The sequence below is a fragment of the Pelophylax lessonae genome (genome assembly GCF_965119305.1).
Source record: "Pelophylax lessonae genome assembly, chromosome: 4".
In the NCBI taxonomy this organism is placed as follows: domain Eukaryota; kingdom Metazoa; phylum Chordata; class Amphibia; order Anura; family Ranidae; genus Pelophylax; species Pelophylax lessonae.
This window is the reverse complement of record NC_138771.1, coordinates 111,452,515-111,480,314: the sequence shown is the minus strand read 5'-3', so window position 1 is coordinate 111,480,314 and position 27,800 is coordinate 111,452,515. Positions and strand designations below refer to the sequence as shown.

General features: G+C 42.0%; 2 protein-coding genes across 2 annotated transcripts in view; one reads left to right on the top strand and one right to left on the bottom strand.

Annotated features, from left to right (window-relative positions):
* The window catches only part of MTMR10 (myotubularin related protein 10), a 136,642-nt gene extending 130,664 nt beyond the window's left edge, over positions 1–5,978 (top strand). The window contains exons 16-17 of the mRNA XM_082253291.1: positions 1,390–1,452; positions 5,220–5,978. Of these exons, the coding sequence (XP_082109417.1) occupies positions 1,390–1,452; positions 5,220–5,822 (666 nt within the window). The 3' untranslated portion in view covers positions 5,823–5,978. The remainder of the gene's footprint in view (positions 1–1,389; positions 1,453–5,219) is intronic.
* A 9,011-nt stretch (positions 5,979–14,989) lies between these two features.
* The window catches only part of FAN1 (FANCD2 and FANCI associated nuclease 1), a 47,950-nt gene continuing 35,139 nt past the window's right edge, over positions 14,990–27,800 (bottom strand). Inside the window, exons 11-14 of the mRNA XM_082255407.1 lie at positions 26,401–26,504; positions 25,884–26,078; positions 22,664–22,792; positions 14,990–15,142 (exon numbers count right to left, since the gene is read on the bottom strand). Of these exons, the coding sequence (XP_082111533.1) occupies positions 15,005–15,142; positions 22,664–22,792; positions 25,884–26,078; positions 26,401–26,504 (566 nt within the window). The 3' untranslated portion in view covers positions 14,990–15,004. The remainder of the gene's footprint in view (positions 15,143–22,663; positions 22,793–25,883; positions 26,079–26,400; positions 26,505–27,800) is intronic.

The window sequence follows — 27,800 nt, the reverse complement described above, 5'->3', positions numbered from 1 at the left end:
TTAAGGGGGCCATTTATTTTCATTCGGGTCTCTATGGAGGGGCTCGGAGGGCAACCTCGCCTTTTTTCACGGTGTCCAGTAGGTAGTCCATTTGTGGGCCCTAGGTCGGAGACCCCTTGCGGGATCACAGTCGGCGACCCTCACCTGCCTGTATTGTGTCTATGCAACAATCCTGATTGTTTTGTTTCAGGGTGAGCTTATCGGTGCGGGCAACTTTAAAATTGGAGGGTGAAGTTGCCAGTCGTCTTTGGTAACCGCAGCTCCCCAAAAGCTGCAAAAGTTGTCCCCTTTTTCTGCCTACTTGCCAAAATTGACGCAAGTCAGTGACCTAAACGCATTATGTCGATGCCTAAGCATTTTTGCTAGACGGTATTCCTTTGAAGAGTCCCTGTTTAAAAAAAGTGGATTGTCCCACCTGTGGTGGATTCCGACAGTCTATCCCATATTCCTAGTGACAGGGACAAAGTGGGGCAGAGAACTCCTGGTCTGTCTTTAGCTCGTAGCCACATGAGATGGCTGATTTGGGTGTTTGGTAGGTGCGATGATTCTCGCAACATCCATATCGGATAAGGCCCCTTTGAGTGGTACCGAATCAAGTTGAGTTGGGCAGCATAATAATATTTCACTAGATCTGGAGCCCCCAGACCCCCCTTAATTTTAGAACAAAGAGAGTGCCTTAGTTCACTCTAGGCTTCTTGTCTCCCCATATAAATTGTATGATTTTCCATTGAAAAGCTTGCAGGTCTGTCATATTAACTATTATCGGTAATGTGTGGAACAGGTATAACAGTCTAGGCAAAATGTTCATTTTACAGAATTCAACCTACCGAACCACGACGGTGGGTTAATAGCCCATCTATTGTTTAGTGTCAGTAAGTCCATTACATCCAAATAACATTCCTAGTGTAGTGTTTTTGATAATTTGGGAGCAGCTCATTTTAGTAAGCCGTTAGTGACAATTGTAAATCATTTTATGTAGTGATATCCTTGGGGTAATCTCTTCTTGGCTTTTTTTTTTTACATTGCAGTAAGTGCACCAATTTCATGAGCCAGTGTTTGGGGATTACCTAAGGTTGTGGCTCCCTGGAGCCAGGGTAGTACAACAAAGATGGCCTCTTTAGTAAGGAAATATAGAATATAATTTTGCCCACCTATTGGCTTGTTATAACATTAAATATTGAAAAAAGCTGATCAATTATCTAGCTAATAAAAGGGTAGTGCACTCCTCTTATTAAGGCAAAGCACATTTACTTGGAAGTCTCAAACGCAGCTAGCCGCTGATCACAAATTTTGTTTTTATTGTCTCTTTTTCTATTATCTTAATCTAGTATCCCTTCTCCTAACTCAATCAAATTGCTTAATACAAAACTGTTGTTTTCTTTTGTGTAGCACTGGGGAACCCAGACAACACGAAGTGTTCCAGAACAGTCCCATCTGAGTGTCAAACCAAATGTAAGTATCATACTATTTGTACCTTCATTTAGTGCAGCCATGGAAAGCCTAATTTATGTATTACCTGTGACCATATAGGGAATCCCTAGGGAGGGATATTAAGCAATTTTGACTGTCACACAGTGTACATAAAGGAGCACCAGTCTTTCTTCCTTCCCATCCCTCTTTAACCTTTGTGTTTATACTGGTATTTAATGGAAATATATCCTGGAGCTGATATATAATGAAATGAATATGTTAAATATATACTGATATACAGTTGTGCTCATAAGTTTACATACTCTGGTAGAATTTATGATTTTGTGGCCATTTTTCTGAGAGTATTAATGGTAACACACAAACGTTTCTTTCACTCATGGTTAGTGTTTGGCTGAAGCAATTTATTATCAATCAACTGCCATTACTCCTTTTAAGTCATAATGACAACAGAAACTACCCAAATGACCCTGATGAAAAGTTTACATACCCTGGTGATTTTGGCCTTATAACATGCACACAAGTTGACACAAAGGGGTTTGAATGGCTATTAAAGGTAACCATCCTCACCTGTGATCGATTAGCTTATAATTAGTGTGTGTATAAAAGGTCAATGGGTTTCTGGACTCCTGACAGACCCTTGCATCTTTCATCCAGTACTGCACTGACGTTTCTGGATTCTGAGTCATGGGGAAAGCAAACGAATTGTTAAAGCATCTGCAAGAAAAGGTAGTTGAACTGTATAAAACAGGAAAGGGATATAAAAAGATATCCAAGGAATTGAGAATGCATATCAGCAGTGTTCAAACTCTAATCAAGAAGTAGAAAATGAGGGGTTCTGTTTAAACCAAACCACAGTCAGGTAGACCAACTAAAATTTCAGCCACAACTACCAGGAAAATTGTTCGAGATGCAAAGAAAAACCCACAAATAACTTCAAGTGAAATACAGGACTCCCTGAAAACATGTGGTTTGGCTGTTTCAAGATGCACAATAAGGAGGGACTTGAAGAAAGATGGGCTGCATGGTCGAGTTGCCAGAAGAAAGCCATTACTATGCAAATGCCACAAAGTATCCCGCTTAAAATATGCCAAACAGTAAAGAGACAAGCCTCAAACCTTCTGGCACAAAGTCATTTGGAGTGATGAGACCAAAATTTAGCTTTTTGGCCAAAACCATAAACTCTACATTTGGAGAGGAGTCAACAAGGCCTATGATGAAAGGTACACCATTCCTACTGTGAAACACAGCGGTGGATCGCTAATGTTTTGGGGATGTGTGAGCTACAAAGGCACAGGAAATTTGGTCAGAATTGATGGCAAGATGAATGCAGTATGTTATCAAAAAATACTGGGGGGAAAATTTGCATTCATCAGCCCGGAAGCTGCGCATGGGACGTACTTGGGCATTCCAACATTACAATGATCCTAAACACAAGGCCAAGTCGACCAGTCATTGGCTACAGCAGAATAAGGTGAAGGCTCTGGAGTGGCCATCTCAGTCTCCTGACCTCAATATCATGGAGCCACTCTGGGGGAATCTCAAATGTGCAGTTCATGCAAGACAGCCCAAGAATTTACAGGAACTGTAGGTTTTTTGCCAGGAAGGATGGGCAGCTTTACCATCTGAGAAGATAAAAAGCCTCATCTACAAATACTACAAAGGACTTCAAGCTGTCATTGATGTTAAAGGGGCAATACATGGTATTAAGAACTGGGGTATGTAAACTGTTGATCAGGGTCATTTGGGTAGTTTCTGTTGTCATTATGATTTAAAAAGAGTAAACACAGTTGTTTCAATAATAAATGGCTTCAGCCAAACACTAACCATGAGTGAAAGAAAAGGTTTTGTGTTCTCATTCATATTCTTGGAAAAATGGCCAAGAAATCATAAATTCTGCAAGGGTATGTTCTGGGCGCACTTGTACATGCTTGCTTCCAAGCCAGCTTTATGTGTCCATTGACAGACCGAGCGCGGCTCAGCCAACCCCACGTTCTCTTCTCAGTGGGCGTGATTGACAGCAGCAGGATCAAGTGGCTGCTGCTGCCTTTCTGTACAATGAGGAGAGAGAGAGAGCCAAGAGAGTGTTCTCGTTTACATCGCTGAATTGGGATCGGGCTCAAGTAAGTATTTAGGGGCAGCTGGAGGGGGGAGCTACATATTGAAGGATTTTTACCTTATTGCATAGGCTGCATTTAAGGAAAAAAACTTGTACCTTTATAACTTCTTTCAGGAGTGCAAGGTTGGGAAATTCTTTTTTTCAACCTGACTGTGTAACCCATCGGTATTGGAGAGACATTTGTTTTTTTTTTTTGCATACTCTTGGAATCTTTAATGGTCTCTTTAGGATTAGCCTGGCTCATGTCTTCCTGACATCCTAAACCTGCCTTTTTGCACCTGAATTCTATATATTTTTTCCTATTTCTGCAATGACTGCACAGTCTCTTGGCTAAAAACATAAATGGAAAAGATCAGTAACCTTCTTATCCAGGGAAAGTCCAGATTTTTGCCCTGTGTAGTGTAACTTTAAACTACGGCCCTCCAGCTGTTGCAGAACTACATGTCCCATGAGGCATCGTAAAACTCTGACATTCACAGACATGACTAGGCATAATGGGAATTGTAGTTCCTGAACAACTGGAGGGCCATAGTTTGGAGACCCCTGGTGTAGGGTATACTGAACCATACAGTATACAATGTAAATTACCAGTGCAGTGTGAACACACACACACCCCTTCCTATCCAAGGAGCTCCTTGCTGTGGTCACATTCCTTTCTTCTTCAAATACAATGCAGGGTTAATACCCCAGCATTGTAGGTGATGATGCTGAAGGACCAACCACTGCCTGGAGCACTAGAGGGAGAAGCAGACAGTACCAGATCAGGAGTAAGGTTAGTAATGCCACTTTTTTTTATCTTCCACTAGATGTAATGAGGATTTAACCCTTGCAATGCAGAGGCCCTACAGACCCAATGTAAGGTGTTTTTACTTCCAGCCTAGAGTTGGGCTTTGGAAAGAATGAAAGGAGAAGTGGGCCCTACTTCCCCTGTGGGCCACAGGAGTACACTTAACTCTGCCTTTCTGTCACCTGCATTCAGCTGACAGCAGGCTAAAATCCGCTGCTGGCTGTCGTCACTCAGCTGCTCCAGACTCTGGAGAGGTCCCGACTTTATTGTCAGGATCCGCCCAGATTCCTGAGCAGCAGCTGGCCCAGCCTCTCATTGTGCTGCTGAGCGCCAAGGCCCGACCCAGCCACTTCGGTCCCCTGCTCACCCCAACACTCCAGTTAGGCTGGAGGGGCAGAGCAGAGAATCGGTGACTGACAGTCACTGGCTCTCTGATCACTAAAAACTGAGAACTTAGCGATCATTAGTCTTGGATCGCTCAGTTCTCAGTCTTGGAGGCAGTGGGGGACAGATGCTGCATAGAGGTGAGCATGACGGAATGTTTCTTAAAGAGAAGTATGGGATTTTACCAAAAGACATTAGGTAATCACAACCCTGTACATAAATATTTAAAGGTTCTCTGTAAGCCATTGTTATGCTGTGGCTCTGGTGCCTTAATGTATATGTCCTCTCTATTCCCTATAGAAGTAGGCTTGTGGTATGCCCTCCCCTGTAGCACATACTTGCCATTTACTTCTACTGCTCTGACTTCCTTTCCATCTTCTGCTAATCGGTAATATACTGTAATCTGATGTCAAGTCTGTGTGAAGAACCAGGACCATCTGTGAAGATGCATCTCCAATTGTATTGTATCTAATATTTTTTGTTTGTTCTATTCCCTCTCAGAAAAACTACAGTTCTACGTTACGAGGAATGCCAGTTTCCCTGAAGAATGGTATTCTTCCCCAACCAGAGATCATGCCACGTAGGAACTCTTTGATACTAAGGCTGAAGCCTGAACTTGTTCACCATGTGCCAGAAATACAGAACAATGGACTAGAACAATATATTAGAGACTGGTTTTCCAAGCCAGTAGACCTGCATGGAGTCTTGTTACCAAAGTTATATGGACTAGATATAAAACTGTGGAAGCTCTGCTACCTTCGATGGGTTCCTGAGGCACAAATTAACCATGGTGGCTTTATCACTGCTTTCCATAAAATCTCTCTACTAGCAGATGAGATTGAAATGCTGCAGACAAACCTCCGTCAGTACCGATCTTATCCACTGTCTCAGGCCACTTCCCCAGAAAGCGAACAAAGCCGAATGTTTTTCCGGGCGGATGACTTACACAGTAGCTATGAAAGTTTGGACTTCCTCTCGTCTTCTTTCCCTTTCTCTCCAGTCGGGAACTTGTGCCGCCGTAGTATAATGGGGACTCCTCTAAGCAAGTTTTTAAATGGTGCCAAAATTTGGCTCTCCACAGAAACACTTGCCAATGAGGACTGAGGAATATTTCACTGGTAGCTTAGGTAACCAAGTGCTGCATTTTTTTTCCTTTTAGCCAGACACTGATTTTTTTTTTTTTTGCACATATGCTAAAAAAGGAGAATTTTACGCACAATGTTGCAGGAACAGCAGTCACAGGTGCAGTCCTTCATAACTGGATATTGATACAGACAGTGATGTGATGTTATAGAAGGTATTATGGTGGTGTCTGTCTTTTTTTTTTTTTATGCAAAGTGTATTTACCCCTTGCAGATACTATTAATGCTATAAGGCAGGACAGTGAAATTTTCAGCTCTGTACAATGGTTTCTCTCTGGTGTCCATATATCTGCAAAAGAACAAACAACCAAGGGTGCACCAGCCACCTAGTGCATTATCCCGGGGGTACTTAAATTGTGATAAAACATACAAACGGTATACAACATTTCAAGCCACTGTCTCGTGGCACACTGCAGTGCATAGTGGGACCCAGAGTAGTCCAATGCAAAGAAGAGGGTTGGCTCTGATGAAGAGGGTTTACCCTCAAAACGTGCAAGCCAGTTCTGGATCCCAAACAGCACCTTCTTGGCGTTGGACTACTCTGGGTCCCACTATCCACTGTGCCACGGGATGGTGGCTTGATATGTTGTATACCTTTATTGTTACTATGTTTTTATCTTTTTTTTTTTTTCTCAATTGTACTACCTCTGAGTTAATGCACTAGGTTGGTTGGTGTGTTTGTTTTTTGCAGTTAGCTATAGTGGGCTATCCCAGTTGTTTGAGGGCATCAAGGCCTGGCACATCCCTAATGCTGTTTCATAAGAAGGCTCATGTTAATTGACCCTAGTCTGCCACACTTGTGCACAGGAGGTGTTACATCATTTCAGTCCATATACTGTATCTACATAGGCTTTGGAAGTGTCCTTTATGTCCTAAAGAGAATGTTAAATTTTGCACCTTGACATTGGGGGGGGGGGGGGGGGGGTACTGTGGGCATGGCTGTGTACAATCTACAGAACTGTGAAGACCTAGCTTTCTTGCCAAATCTTCTTGGCAAAGGATTTGCTCAAGAGCTCTTATCTGTATAATGAAAATCTGCAGTGCATGTTAACAACTACTTTAAAATGCTAGTTGGCTGTCTCTGAATTTTATTCATCCTTAATTCTTAGTCATTGACTCTTGAGCTGTATACTCATTCTAAAGCCGGCCATAGACGTTTCAAAGCATGTATGGGCAGGCTGAATTTACCCAATTTGATTGATCAGTCAACTTGGGTAAAACCAGCCTGTTGGAATATACATGCAATTATTGCCAGCGGCTTTTATAGCCACTAGCAATAAATCGCTGTGTTCTCCTGGTGGGGATGGTTTCCCCTACCCGCCGGTAGAATACAATAGCTCCGTGGGAGGGGTTCCCCTGTCAGCAATGTCTGTCTGTCCGTGGTTGCAGGAAAGAAAATCACTCTGTCTATGGTTGGCCTAAGTCGGTAGCGCAAAGTACTAAAGCTTTTGATTCCACATGACAACCAGGCAACTTCCATTTCAGTAGGAGGTTAAAATGGCAGCCCCCTTATTTCTCTCAATATTTGTTTTAAGGATTCAGTACTGATGTATGAGCAATAATGGCAAAATGTATTTCCCTTTCCTGCCTTATAGTTTTAAACTTAACAGAAAGATGGATAAGGACTATTATACATTAAAATCTAGCAATTTGTAGGCTGATCCAGTATTACTGCTAGGAAAGCTGTGGGAAATGCATTCCTAATACAAACCAAACCACAATTCCATCTGAGGATGGCTACCTCAGTCAAACTGATGTCAAACCCGCTCTCTGAGGTCTGTGCCATCCAGTGCAGGCAGGTCCTTGTCGTTTACTTGCCTTTCATGGAAGAACCTCAAAAGATCATCATGGATGAAATGAAAGAAAAGGGAATTTTTATATAAATCAGTACTTCTGTATATGGAACATTAAAAAAAAAAAAAAAAGATGTTGGTCCTTGCAACCAATTGGAATTTAGCTGGATTTTTCTAGTGTAGAATAGAAATGAAAAACAAGTTTGTTTGCATTAGGTAATAGAATGTTTTTTTCCTTGCACCAGGTTTCATAAATGTCTGTTCATATAGTTGGAGGTCATTGCACATTAGCTTGTAATTGACTTTTTATGCACATGGCAGTCACTGGTTCACAAACTAAATCGGTTCTGTAGATTTGTTCTTAAGTTGAATTTAAATGCAATTTAGAACAGGTATATTTTCTTTAACTTTTTTTGGGATAGTAAAAGGAAGGATTAAAGTGGGAGTAAACTCCCATCTCTGACTTGTACCTATAGCTAAGCCTATAATAAGGCTTCCCTTTAGGTACTCTAAATATCCCCTTAACGCACACCGTTTAGAAGATATTATTATTATACAGGATTTATATAGCGCCAACAGTTTGCGCAGCGCTTAAGATATTTACTGTGTAATGCTGCCAATGACATCGGCGCGTGTGCTCTGAAGGGGTGGGCATCTGGGTCATTCCGTCAGAGTCCTGTGCCGTAAATGGCAGCTCCCCCATGCAGGCGTGATATCATCACGGCTCTGGCCAGTCACACAGCTGGAGTCTGCAGACCCAGAAGGAAGACGGGTGAAGATGGAAGCGACCACCACCGGTGACAGCGCTTCGCTGGAGAGCTTTGTTTTCAGGTAAGTTTCACATAATGTGCTAGTAGGCGATACAGGTCAGAGAAAAAAAAAAAAACACTCATCAGTTTACTTCCGCTTTAACACCCCTGTAATGTTTGTTTTGTTGTCTGTACCCCTGGTCAGAAGGTTTCACCTCACTTTCTGTCCCTATGACAATTGGATTTTGAACATTTTGGGTTGTTGTGGAAGCAAGGATTGGTAATAAAGCTTCAGCGGAGACACCTTTTTCCCATAATACCTCTTACAGGAGCGAACTTCCCTTCCTAGGGGGAGATTTCTCCTCACTTCCTGTTGACTCCCTCCATTGATAAAAAAGGAGTCCTTTTGTAACTCTGGTACTGCCTGTAATGCACAGAAGTCAGGTTTGCTTGGTGAATAATCAAAATGTTTCCAAATTGAAGGATGGGGACTGCTTTCCTGGGCTGGAATAAATTGTACATAATCCCTAGCTGCCACAATTATATTCATGGTTTTCAAAGAATCCACACTTGATCCTGGAATATAGTCACAAACTCAACCAAAATGTGATTTTTACCATGTTTTTGTAGGCTTAATATTATGTTGTATATTTGAAGTTAGATCTTACCCAGAGACATGGTAAATGAGTTCTCCCTGCCTCTCAACAGTATAGGAGACAATGAAGTGCTCCTGTGAAATTTGGTCACCCATGTGATTCTACCCAGGGATGGCTCTGCTCTTTGGCAGGCTGGCCAAGGGAAGCCTCCAGCATCATGGACACCTGAAAATTATCTGAATTGTTTTCCATGATTCGTCCACAATGGCATCAGACAGACATTGTTGTGGATTCAGCCATATGGAATCATATTCATCTTAAATCATAATATGCTGAAGACCTGCTTCTCTAGCCGCATGCTGTAGTTTCTCCTACTACTTGTATATCACTACAGGACATACAAGCCAACAGGCTGAACCGGTGCATGCAGCAGGGGAAGCTGGTTTTTAATACACCTAGAAGTGTTGGATATGTGCAGTGACCACAGATCGGCAAAGTGGCTTTCTGGATACGTCCTCTTTTGACAGCTCCGGTTTAGTTAGGACCCTATAGTGACAGGGTCACTTTAATGGTATAAATCATATTACAAATTGTGGCAGTTAGGGTGGTTGTAAACCCGTGCATATATACCCAGTGAAGTGACCTGCCTCAGGTGATACACAGAAATGAGACAAATCCTCCTACATAAGTTGTACAGGTTTATCTGCAGGATCTCTTCTCTATAGCCTTCTAAAGCGCACATTGTCTCTGAGCTCTAGCAAGCAGGGGGCAGGGGATCTGACATCGCACACTGCAGAGCACAAACTAAGTGGACACACCCCCTTCACACAAACTCATAGGGAAAATGAACAGCTGGGACTGTCAATCACAGGCTGTGTGCTGCAGCTCCCCCCCCCCCCTTCCACACTAGCTGTCATAAATGCCTAGGGCAGACAGAAATCGTACTGGTTGCTTTGGATTGAGGTAAGTACACACTCTAGAATGATATGCTTGGTTCATTTTTCATGTCAGGTTTACAACCACTTTGATTTAGGATTTTAAAATGCAGATGTTGGTCTTTGATACAATAAATATGAGAGACACCTCCAATTCTCACCTAGGAAGAACCTCTTTATTACATGATCTTGTACACACAGGTGTCAGCTTGTATAAGAGCTGTGTGTACAGTAGCTTCATTTAAAGGTATTCAGTTTTCAGCCCAATTTGGTAATTTTCAGCATTGTTAGGAGTAATGGCTATAACTTTGCACAAGCTGCTAGCAGGTTTCTACAAACTTGGAGACTAATTGTAACTTGTTAAAAGCTTACTGCTTAGTTTATGAAAAGTAGCAGACATTACTCTTATTTCATTTAACAAAACTGAAGCTTAAAGTGACTGTAAAATCAAAACCTTTCTATAAAAAAAAAAAAAAAAAGAGACTTATACTTACCTGTGCTGTGCAATGGTATTGCACAGAGCAGCCCCTTACCTTCTCTCCTAGGGTCCTCTGCCAGTGCTCTCTGCCTCAGCCACCATAGTAAGCCACTTGATATTGGGGCATGCATGCGGGTGAGTCCTCGAGCAGGCTGCGTGCATCTATAGACACACAGTGTGGCTCAGCCCCCCCCTTACTGGCTGTGAAACCAGGAAGAGGGGAGAGAAGACCTGAAGCCAGGCAGAGCGATGGGTCAATTAGAGATAAGTGCTTAGAAAAGGAGGGTGGGGGTAACAGACAGTGGAAGGTTTTTATTTTACCTTAAAAGGGGAAATACAGCCAAAGCTTGTTTGGCTGTACTTCTCCTGTGGATTACAGGAGTGCAGATTGTTCTGCAATCCTGTGACCCGTTTTCAGTTTTGGCTGATGTCACAGAGCCTCTCCAGGTTGGGGAAAAATCATGACCATATGGTGGGGATCTGCCCACAATGCCTGGACTGGCACCTGGCTCAGCCTCTCAGCGAGCTGCTGAGAGCCTGAGCCAGAAGCTCTCGTCCCCTTCCACAGCCCAGCTCAGAACCCAGCGATCAGTGGTGATTGACATCTCGGTTCTCAGCCTTAGAGCCAGCGGGCGACAGATGCAACATCCACCAAGGTAGGCATGATTAAAGAAAAAAAAAATTCCCATACTTCTCTTTTAATGAAGAAAATGCATTAGGGTAAAAAATATTTGCGTTCAGAACCATTTTAAGGGTGAATTAGGATTGTGTATTACTACTATTTATTTTGAATGCCACTCCAGCATGCCTCCTCCATGACTGTAGTGGACTTCAGTGTAACCACAACCTTGGCACTGTAGTGTGAAGAGGCCCTTAATGACTTTAAAGTGAAGTGAATAGCCTCAGGTGATGCACAGATATCAAACAAATTCTTCTACATGTTTATCTGCAGTCTTCTCTTTTCTACAACCCTTCAAAAGATCACAATTGTGATAAAATCCTTCTGCCTCTGCAAGGAGTACAGAGGAGGGGTGGAGAGCTGCAATTATAGCTCTTATGCACTGTGAGAGCTGATTGGAGGAAAGTGGACACACCTCCTCTCCACATAGGCAGAGGAAGGCACATGCAGCGATGTATTCTGAATAGACAAGCTGTGTGCTTATCTTCTGCCCATCTGGGAAAACTTGTCAGAAGTGACTAATGCTGATAACAATTACTTGTTTAAAGCTATACAAATATTTAGTAAAAGTGGACTTTACATACAAGCAGAAATCTGTGTGTACAAGGCCGTTCGATAATGAGTTTCTATATCGGTTATGTATGCCCAGTAACAGCAGTACAGCTCAGAGCCCAAGCGTTTCTGTAAATGATTGCAGTTGTGGTTCAGTGGAAGACATTTCTTCATAGAAATTACTGAGATACTTCTTATTTATCAAAACTGTGTTTAAAAATTGTTCAAGTGTAATCCAACCACACGCTAATAAATAAGTACACTGGCCGATTACATGCTAATAAGAAAAACCCGATGTTGGACTGCACCTCGCTATACTCAAACATCCTCATTCTTACGCTCATACATTTATAGATATGAATGAATTTGTAAAATACTAAATTAGCAGCTTGTGTGTCAAATCTTTGAATGGTTTATAGTTTTCTCCTGTGGAATAATCTGTAGCACCTACAGTTGAGTTCTTTTTGTTACTTTTTTTTTACCTTCAAAAAGCAATTTACTAGTGAGTTTTTCTTTTGGAGACTGAAATCTGAAGCAACTGAACAATTATTTAGATATATATATTTTTTTTTATAGATTATGATAAAAGTTCAGTAGTGGAAAAATCTAGCTCTGCTTTTGTGCTTGTTTGCAGTAAACCTGTATGATTCTTATGTAATAAGCACCTGGCCCCATACCAGTACTTAGACAGCTGGCTGTGTCACCAAACCTCCCATGACCGGTGCCTCTGTGTCTGAGCAATCTATCACAATGCCTATGTTGCTGTACACATGGGGAGCACATTTATGCTGATGCTTCCTACACATTGACAGTATTTGCTTAGGACATTTGGGGTTGATTTACTAAAACTGGAGAGGGAAAAAACTGGTGCAGCTCTGCATAGAAACCAATCAGCTTCCAGTTTTTTTTTTTTCAAAGCGTACCCACTTCAGCTCTAGAAGGTTTTTACCCCCTTAATGACCAGGCCATTTTTTTTTTTTGCGATACTGCACTGCGTTACGTTAACTGACAATTGCACGGTCCTGCACCCAAATAAAATTGATGTCTTTTTATTTTTCACACAAATAGAGCTTTCTTTTGGTGGTATTTGATCACCTCTGCGTTTTTTTTTTTTTTTGTGCTATAAACAAAAAAGCCACAATTGAAAGATTAAATTTTTACTTTCTGCTATAAAAACATTTCCAATAAAAAAATTTAAAAACTAATTTTTTTCATTAATTTAGGGCAATATGTATTCTGCTACATCTTACTAGTAATGGCGTCAAATCAACAGTATTTAACGGCGGACAAATCTAACACTAAGTGACACCAATATAGTGATCAGTGCTAAAAAAAAAATGCACTGTTACTGTATAAATGACACTGGCAGGGAAGGGGTTAACACTAGGGGTGATCAAGGGGTTCAGTGTGCTCCTAGGGATTGATTTCTAACTGTACTGGGGGAAAAGAGACCAGATCTCCCTGTGCCTCTGTGACATTCCACGGAATGATCATCGGATCCCGGTGGCCATCATGGCCGCCGGACCCGCTGATTGGCTCCTGCTGTGTCCAATCACAGCGAGAGTGAAGCGCAACCCCCCCCCCCCCCCCCCAAACCTGTTCACAAAATTACGTACATGTACATAATTTTGCGCACCCGGGCTGCTCTGCCGCAGTATATATATGCAGTGGGCGGTCTGGAAGTGCTTAACTGAACAAGCTGAAGTAAGAAGCAGATTGGCTACCATGCACAGCTGCACCAGATTTTACACACTCTAATCTTAGTAAATCAACCCCTGTGGTAGAAGGCTGAAGAGGAGCAGAACAGTAATGATAGCCTAACACTGATAATTTTTTGGCCAATTCTGCTTAAATTGGAGATGAAGATGGCCTTGCCAGCACCACCTGGGTCTACAAACTTAAATATGAAAATCAAAGAAGCCGGGCAAAAAATTCTTTACTGTAGTAATTGAACCCAATCCGCAGTGGAGCAGCGGCTGTCAGAATACAAAATAGGGGAATCCACTGATTTCTGTTCAGCCCCATGGTGAAAGGGAGAAATCCTAACGAGTAGGACTTGCTTAAAAAAGGTATGTGTTGTCACTTTTGAGGTGCTGCACAATTGTAGTCTTAATTTATATTACTCGAAGAAAGTGCAGGTTTACTGTATAGCTGGAGCACTAAACCCTAATCAGGAAAGGTTCCAAGATTACAAGACCGCACAAAGTGGGGCTCATTTACTAAAGGCAAATTAGGCTGTTCACTTAGCAAGAATGGTTTCCCCAGAACTTAGTGAATTTGGCAATCACTTTGCAAAGAATTCGCCTTCACCAGCACAAAAAAAAGAAGAATGGATGATGGAAGTCAGCAGAGCTACACTTCATTTACTAAACTTTCCCTGCAAAGTGAACAGTTTATCTGCCTTTAGTAAATCAACCCCAGTGTGTAATAAAGGAGAGTTCCCCAGACACAGAAAACATTTGTAAGACTAGTAAAACTTACAATTCTCTACTAAACACCTGCAGGGACTCAAGACTCCTAAAGGACCATCCACTTGTTTTCAGCAATGACAACTGATTTGGGATTGAAAGAACAGTCACATAGCCGATGACTGTTATGGCAAATAGCAAATGTTTTTACAGATTAGTGAATCCAAACTTTGGTATTTTTTGGCATATTCACTAAGTCATGAAATTTGAAATGATGTGCACTGTTAACCTCTGCTGTAGATAAGTCTTAAATGTATAATATAGTAGAAGTGCCTTTTAAAACATTAAATTAAAACCTGTATATAGTGCAGATTTTTAGTGAACGGGAGTTATAACCTTGGTACTCTTTGCAATGAATGCTTACTGAACTGTGGATGTGACTTATTTAAAATGGAATTAGAAAACCCATATTTTGTTTAATTTTTATTAAACACGAATATTGCAGCTATTTGGACTGGAGTGTGGTGTTTTGACAGATTATCTTGTTTCCAAATGCTGATGTTAAGGGTTCAGGCAAAGCATTAAAGATATATATGTTATGTTTTGTTAAAAAGGAACTCCAGGAAACCTGGATTGTGCTCCACCCCATTGATAACGAAATGCATTGGGTAACATGGCCTAGTGGTGATCAGATGTAGGGCAAGAAACAAAAAAAGGTAATTGGCGATAGCTTCCTTTTGAATTGGGTAACTAAGCACAATATAGATAATTGTGGAAGAAACACAACCCCTGGTAACCTTCAGTTCCGACGAGAATGTCCCTTGAAGTATTTGTTCGCATCCTTAGTTTTAGTAACTGGCTGGTATAGATGAACAAAATCACATAAATAGACCGGGGCCAAATAAGAAAAAAAGAAATTTTATTAGAAAATAATATACCTAAATTTTGTGACATTTAATTAAATCTGTTACTCTTTGCTCCAATGGCAACAACATGACACACTTCTGCATCTGCCCCCATCTTCTTCAGTTCATGCAACCAAACAATCTGCTTGTGTGATAGACGATCACTTGGCCCCTTCACCTCTACCATCTGCAACAAACAACACATGGACATCAGGGTAAAGAATAAAACAGTCATGTACAAGCTGGTCCAAATGAACTGTTTACATCACTAACAGTTGCTGGGGCTGGGAGCACGATATAAACTATTTGTAGCCTCAGCTACATTCAAGATACAGCGCTGTGTTCCGGAAGCGGGATGAGAACAAAAGTGAGTTGGGCTAAGTGCTGCTCAGCTCTTCAGAGGAAGCTTTGTATTCTATGAATGAATACATTTCCTCTAATTGGCTGAGGCAGAATTTGTGATTATCTACCCACTTCAGCTAATCAGAGGAAGCTTTGTATGAAACCTAAGTGATTGCATTGTTTACTGCTCTTGAAAAATCACTGTTTTCTGGCTGCTATACTGATGGAGTTGCAAAGTGCATTTGCTCCAGGAACTTGGTAAATGAGATAAAGCTTCACTTTAAAAGAATACCCAATCAAAATAAAATAAAAAAAACTGCATTTTTGCATGCACATGATTGGGTGATGAAAGCCAACAGAGCTTCCTTTCATTTATAAGCCCTGGAGCAACTGCACTTACAAAAAGTGCACAGTCTATTTGTCTTTAGTAAATTAACCCCACTGACTCAAAATACTGCAGAGGTACTCGCACTGCTAGGCAAGGAGTGTGTTAGAAGTAAGTCAGCAATGATGGCCTTCAGTATTTCTTTAAAGGGATTGTAAAGGTAGAAAGTTTTTTTTTTTTTTTTTTTTATCTTAATGCATTGTATGCATTAGGATTAAAAGCCTTCTGTGTGCAGCAGCTGCCCCAGCACCCCCTAATACTTACCTGAGCCCCATCGCTATCCAGCGATGTCCATGGGTCCCTCGGCTGTCTGGGACTCTCCCTCCTGATTGGCTGAGACACAGCAGCGGTGCCATTGGCTCCCTGCTGTCAAAGTCAGCTAGCCAATGAGAAGAGAGAGGGACAGGGCTGAACTGCAGCTCGGGTGCTCCCATAGCAAGCTGCTTGGGGTGGGGGGGACGTCTTTGTTTCTTTCCGGATCCGTGGACCTTGCTCATTCAGGACAAAGGGGTCCATGAACTGATTCAGTTCAGTTAAAAGATTGTTTTGGTCCTTGCCTCCGGCAGGTTCTTTCCTTCCAACTTACAACTGTCTCCAGAGCAGTTACAGGGCCTCTGCAGACTAGTGCAGGACCTGTTAGCACAAGGAGTTACTAAGCTGGTTCCAGAGTCGGAACGTTTCCAAGGTTTTTATTCAAATCTGTTTACAGTTCCCAGGAGGGAAGGCAAGGTTTGCCTGATCTTGGATCTTAAGGTTCTGAATCACTTGGTGCGGGCTCAGAAATTTCGGATGGATTACATCTGCACAGTAGTAGCTTTCCTTCATCAAGGAGATCTGATGGCTTCTATCGATCTCAAGGACGCTTACCTTCATATTCCAATATATGTTGGGCATCAGCGTTTTCTTCGTTTTGCCGTGGGCGAGGAGCACTTTCAATTTGTGGTGTTACCCTTTGTTCTCGCTTCAGCTCCTCGAGTGTTCACAAAGGTTTTGGCCCCAGTGTTGGCCTTGTTACGGCAGAAGGGGATCACGGTACTGGGTTATCTAGGCGATCTTTCTCGACTCTAGAAGCCGATTTGGACGTTACGGTGCAAACTCTGCAGGAGTTCGGTTGCACACTGAATTTTCAGAAATCGGCACTGTCTCCATCCACAAAGCTGGACTACTTGTGTCTGACGCTGGACTCAGCGCAGCCCGGATGTTTCTTCCTCAGACAAAACTACAGGAGGCTGTTTGGCTCCTGTTGTCAAACCATCGATCGTCATTCAGGACTTGCATGCAAGTGCTGGGTCTGATGGTCTTCACCTTCGAGGCAGTTCCACACCAGACCTTTGCAAAGGGAGAATCTGATCAAATGAAACAAGGATCCACTGTCATTGGACAATCTGATTCTGTTGAGTCAGGGTTCAAGGGAGTCTTTCCTATGGTGGCTCTTCTCCCTGGTCCTACATCTGGGGAAATCTTTTCTTCCCCAGTATTGGACTGTAATCACCACGGATGCCAGTCTGTCCGGATGGGGAGGTGTCTTGGAAGTGTGTTCGGCCCAAGGTGTCTGGACTCAGGAGGAGTCCAGGTTTACAATCAACATCCTGAAAATTCTGCAATCAGAATTTGTCTGTCTCAATGGATGGAACAATATGTTCCGGCCCTCTCTGCTGTGCACATTCCAGGGGTAGAGAATGGGCAAGCGGACTATCTGAGTCGGCAGACGTTGGATCCGGGAGAATGGTCTCTTCACCCAGAGGTATTTCATCAACTGTGTCTTTGGTGAAGGGCCCCCCCGATATGGACCTGCTGGCTTCCAGTCTCAACAAGAGGCTGCAGAGGTTAGTGTCAAGGTCTCGGGATCCTCTGGCAAAGCACAAACACTCTTGGGGTTAGGATCTTCTGATTTACAGCTTTCCTACAATTCAACTTCTGTCGAGACTGCTACGCAGAATCAAGGTAGAAGGAATTCCAGTCATTCTGGTGACACCAGACTAGCCTCACCGGTCCTGGTACAGTTGGGAGCAGACGTCCCTTGGAAACTTCCCCTCAGGGACCAATCTTCCATCCTGCTTTACAGTCGCTGACTTTAACGGTGTGGCTATGGAAAGCCAGGTGCTGGAAGACAGAGGGCTGTCCGAGTCAGTGATTCTTACGCTGTTGAAGGCTAGAAAATCTACTTCCAGGAAAGTTTATCATCGAGTTCGGTGATTCATAGGGACAAAGTGGTGTTACGACCCCATCAGGTGTTCCTCCCTAAGGTTGTCTCAGGGTTTTCATTTGAATGAAGACATTGTGCTACTGTCTTTATGTCCTAAGCCTAAACATCCTAAGAAAATTGCCTTACATTCCTTAGATGTGGTAAGAGCGAATGAGGTTTACCTGGCGGTGACTGGACTGATTAGGAAATCTGATTCTTTGTTTTTTCTTATGGATGGACCTCGTAAGGGGCAGGCCCCATCTACTGCAACCATTTCCAACTGGATCAAGTAGACAGTGGTACAGGCCTACTCCATTAAGGGTCAGTTTCCTCCTTTCCCTGTTAAACGCTTAGTGCCTCCTGGACCTTCCGTCATCAGGCGTCAGTGGTTTAGGTGTGCACTTGGCTACTTGGTGGTTTGTACACACATTCACAAAATTTTATAAAGGTGGATATACTTGTATCTTCGGATGCGGCGTTTGGCCGCAAAGTATTGCAGGCTGCGGAGGCTTCCGCTTCTTGAGGGTAAACATTTTTCTGGTGGTGAGCTCCAGTTGTTCCTAGTTGAGCTCCTGTTACCTGGTTGGCTATATTAAAAGCCTTGTTGGGAATTCTGCATTTGCTATGTTTTTCCCACCCCTCATGTTGCACCGCTTTGGAACATCCCAATGGTCTGAAGACTTAAAGCTGTGTCTGTCAGTGAATGAAAGAGAAAACTGGATTTTTGGCCTACTGTAAAATCCTTTTCTCTGAGGTTCACTGACAGACACAGCACCCTCCCACTTTTCCAGGAATAGGAAAGGGGCTCGAACCACTGCAAGAAGCTAGACACAGAGAAGAAAGATTTGTTCCTCCTCTGTGAAGAATGATCCCAAAAGCAATGGAGATTTTGTAACTTCTGCTTTCAATTTTTGTTTACTGGCCTTTATCAGCTAGGCAAGTATCTGATAAAACCAATCTCGGTTTTGTCAGATTCTTTGGAGGGTAGAGGAGGGATCAAATAGAGCTCATATTTACCTCTAGCCTGGAAACCTAAAAAGGCTTTTAAAGAGTTGCCCATGGGTTGTTTACTATTTTACTGATGTGTTCTGGAATTTTCTGCTGATCTCACAGCAGCAGATTAGCCTGGCCAGAGTTCTGCTGACCCTTTATAAAAAGGAACTAGTCAGGATAGCATAGACGCTGTCACTATGGACTTTTTAAAGGCACACCTCTGGAGCTGCAGTCTTCATTAAGGCTTTGCTAATTAGTCACTGACGCAAAAGTAGAATGCAGCCAGTAAAATCAACACTCCCAAACAATGAAACTGATTTAAGGCTGATGGATGAAAATGTGCTGCAGCCAATCAAGGTTGTGGAAATAACTATTGTAAATGAGTTGGCAACAGGAGATACGTCTAATATATCACCACCACTGCCATTACCAAAAGACAAACATACTGCAAACCACTTTTTCAAGCAAACTAAAGGATTTCAGCTTTAAACAGTTACACTGTAATAAGTATGTGAGAGTCACATTTTCACCAAGATCACAGCAATAAACCTAACAGGAGAGCATATCTTCCCTCGCTAACCATGCCATTCAGCTGAAGCAGGTTGCCATGTGAGACATCAACAACCTGTACATGATATGCAAAAAGGAAAAAAAAAAATTAAAAATCAACTTGATTTATTAGAACCACCAAATTTGAAAACCGACCTCAAAGCCCATGCCTTGCCTAATTCACCAGAAATTAATGATAAAAATCGGGAGACCAAAGCCAAAAAAAAACACTCAAGACACAACTTCTGTAAAAAAAAAAAAAAAAGTTAGCTGCATGAGAGTCAGATATTTATCTTTTTTCATGATTGTTTTCTAGAACTATATAATCAGAATTTCTGTGGAAGCCCTAGAAAAGTAGATATTTTTTACAGAAGTTGTGTCAACCTTCTTTATTAAAGTATCTTACAGAAGAACTGGCTATGTCGCCTATGAGCTAATCCAGACCGTTGCCTAACCAGTTCACATAACTGTCGTATCATGTCCCCATTGGGCTCACCTTACTCCTGTAAAATGTTTTTTTTGCCACTAATATCTTAAAGCTGGGTACACACTATACGTTTTTTTTCTGCTCAACCCAAGGGGCTGAGGAAAAAAAAAAAACAGATCGCCGTACTAACTCACGATACCTTTGTTCCAGAACACACTACTGATCAGCGCTGTAGCCATTGGATCGGTTGCTGGTTTTAGAGCGTGCTCGTTCGACATAAGGCTGGCTTCTGTAGAATAGACAGCAGTATACAGGGGCCGATTTTCAGCCAGTAAGCACCCAGCTTAAGGGTGCTATCACACTTGCTTTCAACGGGGCTTCCTTAGTCACAGGAACACCCCACCCCGGCCGGGGTTCTAACATGTATTCACCAGCAAGGTGCATTCACAGGTGTGAATGAACCCTAAAGCTGAAGTTTAACTAAAAATATTTCTAGCCCTACAGATTTTGTCACATTATTTACCCGTTACAATGCATGTACCACATCATGCAAGCATCTGGATGCTGGAAAATCTTTACTCCATGCTGCCCCATTTTATTCCTGTCTCTGAACCTACGACACACAGGTGGTTAATAGCTTCATTGTCTGGACTAGGCAGCAGTACAAAAAATAAAAAATAAATAAAAGGGAGCTCCCGATGAGAACTCTCCCCCTTCATTGATAACATTTCTTTGATGGTAAAAAATGGTGTCGTGCTAATCAACATATAAATTAAGCTGACAATAAGGAGCAAACAGGTTCCAAGTATGAAAAGTCCAATCCACATAAATCCCAGATAAAAAAGGGGTGCAAGCAGGAGAGCCCGCCACCAATCAAAATACCAAGGTACTCTTACCAACTTTAGAGACCCCACAGGGTCAAACACGTTCTGAATGTGTATAAACAGGTAACAAAGGGAAACCAATCACATCGGTTCGTCTCCTCCCAGAGCGACCAGACCGGTGATTGGTTTCCCTTTGTTACCTGTTTATACACATTCAGAACGTGTTTGACCCTGTGGGGTCTCTAAAGTTGGTAAGAGTACCTTGGTATTTTGATTGGTGGCGGGCTCTCCTGCTTGCACCCCTTTTTTATCTGGGATTTATGTGGATTGGACTTTTCACACTTGGGACCTGTTTGCTCCTTATTGTCAGCTTAATTTATATGTTGATTAGCGCGACGCCATTTTTTACCATTTCATTGAAGATAAGGTTTACTGTCTTTTTGTGTCAGCTGCTTTTCTTATTAAGGATTACACCGTTTGCCATATCATTGTTTTACTTTTTAAATGTATATAGAGCAGCGATCCTACACCAAACATTTCTTTGATTACTTTCCCTGCATGTGACACAATCTGTGAACGGGGGAAGAGTTTGAGGAGTTACGTGAATCTTTCCCCTATTTCCCATGTTACGTGCAGTAAAAGCAATCCACAAACTTCACTCAATGGAGGGGCTCCTCCTCAGGAGCTTTTTTTTACCACTATTCAGCCTGGAGCCCCTGTAAGCCAGAAACTCAGAGACAGGAAGAGAACAGACATCCCTGCAGTGAAGATTTCCCCAGGGTCCAGCAGTCTGCCAGCGCTTCTAGCAAAGTGCTTAGGGACCCCCGACAGTGTGTTTGGGGGAACCCCACTGACTTGCGACAATATTGTCATAATAGGCGGGAAAGGGGAATACCTTTGCCGCCTTGGAGGTTCTGTAGGTACAAAACTGCACCGTCGCAGGTCTTTACTCCTGACTAGGCAGAAAAAAAAAACTGAAGTCCTATAACAGGAAGTGGGTGTATACCCTCTGGGACTGCCCTATAGGCATGGTCAAATTTCTTTCCGCTTAGTGTCCTACTCCTATGGAGAGCAGCATAAACCCATCGGTCAAGAAGATATGGAGCTGTGTCAAACAATGAACGAAAGAGAAATAAGTTTTAGAAAAAGAACAAAGTCCTGATAATTAGTATACAATGTAAAACATCCTAAATTATGTATATGCTTCTATATCAACACTTGCATTCATGATAGTGAGGATGTACAGTTCTAAAAGATGTACATCACTTTATTCCGTTACCTAGGGCATTTTCCATGTTGTCACCAGAAACCCCTTTCAACATATCATAAGGAGTGTTTGTTTGAATTGTGACATCTAGTGGCATACAATGAAATGCAACGTATAATATGCACAGCATTAGACTTAGTACTAGTTGAGAAAGCTGACAGAACTATTCCAGAAGTTAATTTTAGACTCTGCTTCTATATAAAGTACAGAAGTGGTCATTTTAAAGCACAGAATTCTGCTTCAATTTGGCTTGTCACAACAATAATGCACTTTATTAGTGTTGTAAACCCTTCCATATACCCACTAATGTGACTGGCCTCAGGTGATGCACAGAAATGAAACAAACCCTCCTACATAAGATTCCAATTGCAGAAGGCAGGGGGGTGGGGATCTGATGTCACATACTGTCACAGCATAAAGCAGGAAGCAGAGTGTAATCTGAGACCTAAGTTGAGGGGAACAGATGCGCCCCCTCTACACAGTCTCAAAGGGAAACATGCCAAATTGAGGTTGTCAACCTGCTATGTGATGGGGAGGGAGGTGCAGCCCTCACCAGACTGATTGTATAAAGTGGCTCATGCAGATAGCAGAAGAATGAGAGAGAAAGGAAATAAAAACTAGGTGCTTTGGGTTGAGGCATGTACACACCATAGAAGGTTATGCCTTTTCATTTCAGAGGTTTACAACTACTTTACTTATAACACAAGCAGGCACTAACAAGCAGGAGCCCATTTACCTTATAGATTTGCTTTTGCCCATTCCACACCACCAGATCGGGGAGGCCTCCTCTACAGTGCCGAATGTCTTTGGACATTTTCCTACATAGCCCACTTAGCAATGTTCCTCCAAGGCAGGACACCAGGCTCTGAAATGAGATGAAGTTCGAAAAAGAGAATTAGGACACATCCACCTGAAGTAATTGCTCATAAGGAAATGATCCCGGACAGCTGCACTTCTAAAAATCCTTTTATTGAAGCTTCATATGACAAGTGGTTGACAGATGGAGCAGGGGACAAAGAGGTAGACGCGTTTCGCGCAAATTTTAGCGCTTTGTCATTACCCAAGTAATTGCTATTACAAATTAACAAAAATACCATGGCCTCTGTATGCAGCAACATATGCAGTCTTCCTCGGAGCACAGTCCGCAAATTCACTGGAATCAGGAGGAGAAATCTGAGCTGAAATATCAACTGGCATCCATGACTACCAAATTAAATAGCAGCACTCCATGAGGATGATTTACATTGACCAGAGAGTGCAAAGTCTGGAGCAGCTCTGCATAGAAACCAATCAGCTTCCAGGTTTTTTTGTTAAAGCTTAACTGAACAAGCTGAAGTTACAAGCTGATTGGTTTCTATGCACAGCTGCTCCAGATTTTGCACTCTCCAGTTTTAGTAAATCAACCTATGTGTGTCAAGGTGGAGCCGAAGTAAACAGTGGGGGCCTCCCCATATTACTACCCAAACGGGTCAGAAGAAGGTGTCCAAGATTAAACTATTTCCAATTCATGTACTGAAGCCTAAATTAAAAATTCTTCATATCTAGGATTCTCAGTACAATAGTGAGCAGTGTGTGTTAAATCACATAGTATTTTGGACTGTTTTATGAATTATTAGTATACATAAAAAATGTCCAGACATATCCATTTACAATCTTTAAACCATGGGGTTGGTACAGAATTTAACAAGAGTCATAACATTGATTTTATGCCATACCTGGATTGCTCAAATCTTTATAAACTCATTGAAAACATTTACGGTCCCATGGCAGAGGAAACAGACTGCCCCTGCTAAGCTCCTCGGAAAATGCTAGTTGCCTAGATGTCTATAGCTGAAACATGGTCATTCACCAAGCACACAAATGCAGTTGTGAGGTTTAATAAAAATCCTGATCGACATACATGTTCTGGGTCAGTGACTCAGTACATACTGAAGTTACTGGGCCAACATAACTGGGCAACTAGCATTTTTAAAAGGAAAGGTCAGCAATTGCAGCCTGTGTATTTCTCTCTTTATAGGTTTCCTTTTAATGATTATTTGTGATTTTATAAAGTGTAGTTCCACCTTTGCATTTGAATTTTAGAAACCTCCACTATGTTTGTTATGTGTTCCTATTCACACGGCATATTTAAAAAATATTTCTAACTGTCACACTTACCCCTAACACAGGTGGTCAGACACTATAGCTAGCTTGTGTGTTCTTCACCTATAGCAGCATCCTTTCCCATAAGGCAAGCAGGCCTGCTGGTACTCGATTACCCTCAGACTTAGACACATTGCTATAGTGCCTGGCCATCATGCTGGACCAGGGCCAACAGAACAAACTAAACAGGTACTTGCGGTTGGTAGGCAAGGTTCAGAGACTAGTCGATATCCGATCTGAGGTCGTCAACAAGGAAATCCAAACAGCAGAGCAGGACAAGCAAACAGAGAGCTTTGAGCACATGTTATAAATAGAGATTGGGCTCAGGCATGTTCCAGATCCTAGTCCCAACCCACCTGCCTGATCCCACCAGGAAGCTGACACTGTACACCGCTAATCACAGGCAGTTAGACATTTCCCGATCTGCAGCTGCACTGTCTGGGAAATGTCTCAATGCCTGTGATTAGCAGTGTGCAGAGTTGGCTTCCTGGCGGGATCAGGCAGGAGGGGTTGGGACTAGAATCCCGACCACGCCTGAGCCCATCTCTAGTTACAAACGCATTATCACAAGCATGAGACTGCAGGCTTGGCCAGCTTAAATCCCGTTTGGTCTCCAATCGGAGACTGGCCACATCAATCACCTTCCAGGTGGATAGAGAGAGAGAGAACGTATCACACCTAAAACCAGAATGCTGGAACCAGCAGATATGATGGAGTAGGTGCGCACACGCTCCGGACTCTATCCTTTCTAGTAGTTTCTGTGGAGCAAATTTTTACATAAAGAGCAGCATGTTTTGTTCAGAATACCTTGCACTCCCAACATGCTTGCCTGGCAACATTTTATGGGCAGATTGCTTTAAAAGAACATTAACATACAAGGTACCACCCAAGTCTTGAGATCGTTACCCTTTGTTAGGAACAACAGTGAGCACATCTAGTTTACAACTGATGATGGAGATCTGCCAGCACAGTACAAACAGGTTTTTATGGTAAACAAGATTCCCCAAGCCCCCTTCCTAACATTACATAGAGGGGGGAAGCTAAATAGGATTTTAAGCAAGTAAAAAGGTTAGCAGCAAATTTGAATTCACATAGTTATGCTAGAATGGGAACATGTAACAAATATAAAGTAGGAGTTATCCTAAGTTTGGCTGCAAAAATAGAAATCCACTTTAAAGCACAGGGCCGGCCAAACCATTTTCCTAGTTTTAAAAACAAGGTGGGGAAAGGGTTACAACCGTTTTTTTTTTTTTTTTTTTCCGCTTTCTTTGTTGCCACTGGAGAGATTTATCCCCCTTTCCAGTCCCAGAGACAAGAAAAGGAAATCTCTCAAAATTTACCAGAAATTGCAGCTTTGACATCTGTCACAGAGTGTCCCTATTGACAGGTTTTCCCTCTGCTTCTGTTCAGGTGACAAATATGAAATCATATTGTTTTCCACCTCTCCTGGTGATTATCACCATCAGTACAAAAAGGAAGCATAAACCTCTCCAAAACAGGAACACAGCAACAAAAACTTTAACAGAGATTATTTTCTCCTCCACCACATAGCAGGAAAAGAAAGTTTTTTTTTTTTTTCAGTTCTACTTTTAAACATCTACTGTCCATTGTAACGCAATTATCCGCTATAATCACACAGATGAAAACGTATGGCTTTAGGTTACCTTGCCAGGTCACAAGGAATGTTTGTATTCTCTGCTGGACTGTTAATAATTTAAAATTCTTCTGATCTTTCATAAAATCCTGGCTGTTGACTAGTAATTGCATCATGTCTGGTTACTGTGTAACAACACTTCATCCTACCGAGTGTTTACCTGGGCCTGTTGCAAAGAGGAGAACCGTTCCCAGCTGACGAGCGCAGCGGCCTCACCTAGGTGTTCATTCCACACGTCAGCCATCAAGCTGTGCAGCGTCTCCGTGGAGGACTCCTGGAGCAGCTGGAGCCGACATTCAATGGCTTCCTTTCTGTTCTCATAAAAAATGTCTGTATGTAGGTCCAGGGGGAATGCCTGCAACAAAAACATTACATGCTGCCATTAACCACAACTACAATCCAGTGCTTCTATTATATTTAAAAGCCTTTCTATACATCTTCAACGGGCTTTTCTTATGCTTCTAAGGAAGTCCTATTTATCATTTCAGTGATCTAACATCATTATTGATCTTGGAAGATGTGAAAATAAAAAAGGTAGCTGTAGACAGACGCTGCAGAAAAATAAAACAATGGATGGCAATACCTGACTCAGCAGGTATACTATATGGTGCAATCACAACATATTTCAGGCACTATGTATGGAAGAAGATGACTAATCAGTTTCTCATCAGACATACCTGGTAGGAATTCCTAAAGACATCAGGAATCCCCTCCATAAATATTATATCCCACATGAACAAGCCATACAGGGTACTGAACGTAGAACCTTCTCCATGAATTCCTGCAAATACATGGAAAGTCAATTACTGAAGAATGACATGCCAAAGGCTTTTATCCAAGATACACATGCATCCATAAGCAGAACACATCCTATACTTATCACCGGGGTTTTACTTTGCCTCTTGGTTCCAGTCTAACATAGGGATTGCATGTTCAAAATAACAGAAAGCTGAATAATTTAGGAGGGAGGGGTCGTAAATTGTGGTGCTGCATTTCAAATAAAACACTAACCTTAACCTTAAAAAATAAAATAAAGAATACATTTGGATGATGAACTCCCACATTAAAGGATAAACTCACATAAAAAAATTAAATAAATGAACGTTTTTTGCAGGAAAAAAAAAACCTTGCATTTATTTATTGATGTAGTAGGAGCCTATAAAGCATTGTATCAGCGATCAGCAGATTGATGATGCCATGCAGGTCTCCTACACACTATCAGTGTTATCTGCTTGCCCGTACATCCCATACGGGTAAGCCGATACTCCCTGACAGGAAGACTTAATGAACTACCACAGCGTTCCACAGTACCGTGGTAGTTCATAGAAAACTACAAGCCGACAGCCGCTAAGGATGCCAGGGCTTGTAGTTCATTCAGACACACAGAGCTGTGTTGTGTATGAAAGACACGGCCATGTGGGCGGAGCCCCACACAGTCACACTGTTTTTAAACAGTGACAGCTAGTACGGGGAACTTCTCCCTGTACTGCTGCCAGAAAGAAGGGAGGGGGCAGCAGGCTGCAGCAATGGGAACATTTGTAACATGTTCCCAAAGGCAAACCTATCCTTTAAGGGCTTATTCCCATAGGCAATATGTATAAAAGGCTAAAAATAAAACCTATGTGGTTCACGGCCAAAGTTAAAAAAGCTATAAATAACAGTTTTTAAAAAATAAAAACATGAAGGAACACTATCATCATTTAACTGTTACAAGAAATTTAACAGAATATGTAAAAGAAAATCAAGGCCGCAAAAATTCAAAAACAACAACCGTTTGCAAAATATAGTAAAACAAACCTTAAAATAATAATAGTAAAAAGGTCAGGTTTGAGCATGTAGGCCATTTACAAAATAATCTAATCTACAGTGGGTGATAGGCTTGTGACGGTATCAGATTTTCATGCTGCGATTAATTGATTAAGGTTTTGCCACGGTATACGGTATTATCACGGTATTGTATTATTAAATTTAAATTATTAAATTTCCACCTCACTTCAATTTCATTGCTGAATTTAGGGGCTTTGGTTCACTTATGCACATTATTATATAGTCAGTCAGTACAGACTCTGTGAACCAG